A 5,000-nucleotide genomic window follows, 5' to 3' on the forward strand; every position below is an offset into this window, starting at 1 on the left:
ATATATATATATTATATATACATATATATATATAAACTACAACACACACACACACACACACACACACACACACACACGTGTGTGTTAGTATGTATTTATGTGTTATGTGTATGATATGTGTTATAGTATGTTTGCTAATATTAATATTATGTTATATAATATATTATATATATACATAATACTATTATAAATATATACATATAATAATATATATATTAATATATATATATATACTAAATAAACTAAAATATATGTATTTATATATGTATGTTATATAGTATTATATTTTATAGTATGTGTGTTTATATGATAATGTATGTTATATAACTATTATTAATAATATTTTATACATATATAATATATATATATATATATATATATATATATATATATATATATATATATATGTATATATATATATATATATATATATATATATATATATATATATGTATATACATATATATATCTTTTTTATTTGTTTATATACGTGTGTGTATACATATATGCACACATATAATACACGTGTGTGTGTCCATATATACACACATACATATATACATGTATGTACGTGTGTGTGTGTTTATCTGAATACCCACATCACATGATGCACTCTGATTGCGCCGCTTACCCTATCAAACATAATGACGACTATCAGATGAATCAGGCCAAAAGGTTAAATGAATATTCGTAAATCATCACACACCTTTGCTATAATTAGAAACTTCATACCTGTGGCACGGTACTTTTTCAAACTATTTTTTTTTTTTTATAGTTTCTCCTCGTGTTTGTTTCATGAGCTTCCTGGTTATTCAGATGACCTTATCTCTCTCTCTGTCAGTTATATCACCGGCGGTCCTAATGCGGATGCTTTATGTTTATTGCCAATCCTGCACTACGCCTTTGGTATAATGTGCTTCTATCTCTCCCTCGTGTCGATCTGTCTTTTGGGTTGTGTTTGATTCCCTCTCTCTCTTTCTGTTTCTTTTTCTTTTTTTTGAGCTTTCTTTATTTTCTTTCTCTCTCCCTTACACACACCCTCTCTCTCTCTCTCTCTCTCTCTCTCTCTCTCTTCTTCTCTCTCTCTTTCTATCTATCTATCTATCTCTCTCTCTCTCATTCGTTCTCTCTTTCTCTCTCGCTCTCTCTTACTCTCCCTCCCTCCTTCCATCCAACCCCCCTTCTCTCTCTCTCTCTCTCTCTCTCTCTCTCTCTCTCTCCTTGTCTCTCTCTCCTCTCTCTCTCTTTCTCTCCCTTGTCTCTCTTTCTCCCCTTACAATCAGCGTTTTTCTCTCCCTATCTCCAATTTAATAAATATGAATATCATGCGCGATATATCAGTTGGAATATTTTGAAAATGCGATCGACCATAGATTACCGGCAATAAAATCAAACTATTTGCATTATCTGGGCTGTACTTACCGGAAATCTCTTTAAATCCCATGGTGATTAGTATGCACGATGAATACAAAAACTCGGTAAGAATTATTACAACAGATAAAGAATAATTTGATAATACAAATATCACATGGCATGCTTCTCTACGGACGTGAAAAAAAGTGCAACGCTATTGGATAATAGTCATGCAAACGTTTCTAATCTGTGGGTCGCTAAATGCATTTTTATTTCATGCACAATTAACTGGAAAGATACTTGGCTATCTCTCTCACTCGTTCCTCCTATTCGCCACCAGCCTGACCCCCCCCCCCATCCCTCCTTACCCCCTTCCCTGGAGCTAGTGACTAGGCAGTTACCGTCACTGGATTTTTCAAACGTTTTTCGCGCTCAAACGTTTACCTCCTCCTCTGCTCCCGTTTAGGTCTTTCTTTCTTTCTTTCTTTCTTTCTTTCTTTCTCTCTCTCTGTCTCTCTCTCTCTCTCTCGCTCTCTCCTCCCCCCCCTCTCTCTCTCTCTCTCCCTCTCTCCCCCCCTCTCTCTCTCTCCCCCTCTCTCTCTCCCTCTCTCTCTCTCTCCCTCCCTCTCCCTCTCAACGATTAGCATTATCCCCAGATTTTACCAAGACAATAACAGAAATAAAAACTCCTCTCCAATAAACTGCACCTTCCCCCCCAAAAAAAAAAAAAAAAAAAAGAAAAAAAAGACCCCCCCCCAAAAAAAAAGAAAAAAAAAAGAAAAAAAAATATATAAAAGGAAAACCATAACACGCCCACCGTCCCCCCCATAACACCCGCACAAGAACCAACAAAATGTACTTATTTTCCCTTCTGTATAATTTTTACAGCATCAGGTACGAAACGACGCAAGACTTTATCAGGTGAGAGCGAGAGAGCAAATTTGAATTCAGTGTACAGTATAGACACAATTTTTGGTCACCGAAGTTCTTTTCACTTGCTATTTTACCAAGCAAGGGGAAGCAAGTGGCCTGAAATATGTAAGTGTTATAAGCGCTAAAACGTAAACACAGACACGAAATTCAAATTGAGGAGTAGATGTATATGTTTGTTTTTAAGATATATTTTTCGAAAACATATACACGGAAGGAAATATATTAACCACGACTTCGAAAATCTCAATATATATTTCCACACTCGAAAATCGACATATAATAATAACAATAATAACTAAAACACTCTCACAACTACTATAAAAAAAAAAAAAAAAACACCCACACACACGAGACAAAATAGTACTTCTCATTAACGGATTTAGAAAAAAAACGGAAAACGAAAACGAAAACGAAAAAAAAAAGAGCGAAGAAATTAAAGTTGTTCGCTAGCGTTCACAACATCCACGTTCCGACCACCAGCTTTAGTTTATATTACGGGAACAACTCTTGACTCATAATTATGCATTCGCTACGATAAATGGCGGTGCAATTTCCCATCTATTGTAGGTCTATACCTTTTTTACTTTTTCATTGCTGCGTTCACATTATAGAACTATATTTTTGTGCCACACAATCATGGTATTATGGATCTTATATAAATATTTTTTTTTTCCATTTTTGCATATTTACTTTAATAGTCTATAATTGTTTTAGAATTATTCTTTCCCATGCATGTACACCTCATTTAAAGCTCTTGTCAATACGTAACACATGAAGCCTAGAAAATATAGCCTAATATACATAGATATATCTTTTCACGTATAGTAATATATCTAAAACTAAAACGCAATAATTCAAGATACAGCATCTTTGAAATAACAAAATTATAAAACTACAAAAAAAAAAAAAATGGAAAGTATCATAATTAATCGATGTATTAGAAACACCCATCACAAATGTAAATAGAGATAACAAATACACAGGCTTTGAATAAGAAAAAAAGATGCACCACGAAATACAACAATTTCGCAAAACCAACAAACAAAAAAAAAACATCAAGACAGAACGGGGGAAAAAGTAAACAAGGAAAAAAAAAACACCAAGACAGAACTCTTTCAACAAGAAAACCGGGGATGAGGGGGGGGGGAAGTAAACAATCATAAAAAGGCAAAAAGAACAGAAAATCAGTCTCACCTTTCTGCTCCCTCATCGCGGCTGAAACTTGCTCACACGCCAAATTAGATTCAGGTCTCACTTAATCTCTCGATTAGGCTGGACTAGCCCCCAATCCCTGTGTGTCATGCTCGCCTCCTTAAACTCCTTCGATCAGCTGGTAATCCATGTTTTTAATCCTCGTGCAGTCTTCCTTCGCAATCCCAGAGGCAACGGGCGGGAAGGAGGAGGAGGAGATCGGTGTGGTTTGGAAATGCTAATTTTTTTTTCCTTTTTTTTATTATTTGGGGGGTGGGGGGGGGAGGTTTATTCTCTCTGTTGGATTATTTTGTTTTATTTTGAGTGTGGGGAGGAGGATGAGGGGAGTCTAGGAGATTTTTTTTTATCTATTATTATTATTTTTTTGAGGGGAGGGGGGGGGGGGTTTGATTTCTCCCTGGTTTTTAATTTTTTTTTGATTTTTGATTTTTTTTCTCTCTCTCTCTCCTTAGTTGGTGGATTCTTAAATTATGGTGTGATTGGCGTTGCTATTTTGATTTTGATGTCTGATTTATTATTATTATTATTATTTTTGGATTTCGGTGGTATTGCCAAGCGATCACATTTTTTAAAAAATAGATTGTAGGAGAAAAATAGATTATATTTGATTTTCTGTGGAGTTCACTTTAATCCAATTTAGATTCGGGGAATATGTATATAAAAGCGACGATCCTCGCGAAATTCAGCCACGGTTCGTTCCCAGCGCGATTATTATATTTCCAGGTATTGTAAAGCACGAGTAATTATAGCGCGAACGTTTTCGAATTCAGAGTTTTGATATTGCGAAGATAGTTCAGTCACTAAGTCGAGAATTCACAAGTCCAGTAGTGTGAGAGAGGGAGAACGGCTAGAGGCGACAGAAAATACTGCTCTGTCTTCCCTTCCGCGCTGCCGGGGTGACACTGATTACCATTCTGTCGGTCCGAGAACTTTACCCGCGCCCGGACCTAAACTTTCGTACTACGCTTTAGAGCTGTCTAAGTCACTTTTCATCCCGTCTTTCATCCATACCTTCTCATCTCTACCAATAATTGAAGAAATTAGAATATTTGAAAACCATTCGATACGGACTTTGGAAAGAAATCGCTCAAGGTGCCACCGACATCGTGCGCCCGGCAGCGCGGGGTGGCACCAGTCTCACTCAGGTGTCTTCGGGCACCTGTGGCGCCAGACGTGTTGCTTCCGTGGCGAGGGACGGCCGACGCCTCTCTCCCACGGCGCAATAACTCGGCTCCAAGTTGACGGCTGACGGAGGTTCATGATATAATCTAATTGTCTTTCTTGGAACCGCAGCGTGAGCTTGGCATGCGATATAGGCCGTGCTCATTACCGTTCACTCGTGGCCCCGAATGCCTGATTTGCATGGGACTGAGAAAGCGCACTTAATTCATTCGTTGGAACTCGATATGATTAAATCATTTTCTTCAACATCTGTGATTTTTTTTTTACTATATGCAATTTATCCGGCCAGGTGATAAACAGGGCAATGCAGGTGTTGTGGA

The 5,000-nt window shown here is 37.0% G+C and overlaps 1 protein-coding gene across 1 annotated transcript in view; it reads right to left on the reverse strand.

Moving 5' to 3' along the window:
- Positions 1 to 4,412, reverse strand: part of LOC119595447 (fibroblast growth factor receptor-like 1) — a 117,156-nt gene extending 112,744 nt beyond the window's left edge. Inside the window, exon 1 of the mRNA XM_037944567.1 lies at positions 3,481 to 4,412. Coding sequence (XP_037800495.1) covers positions 3,481 to 3,496 — 16 coding nt within the window. The 5' untranslated portion in view covers positions 3,497 to 4,412. The remainder of the gene's footprint in view (positions 1 to 3,480) is intronic.
- Between the last annotated feature and the right edge of the window lie 588 nt (positions 4,413 to 5,000).

The sequence above is a fragment of the Penaeus monodon genome, chromosome 36, assembly GCF_015228065.2.
Source record: "Penaeus monodon isolate SGIC_2016 chromosome 36, NSTDA_Pmon_1, whole genome shotgun sequence".
Taxonomy (NCBI): Eukaryota; Metazoa; Arthropoda; class Malacostraca; order Decapoda; family Penaeidae; genus Penaeus; species Penaeus monodon.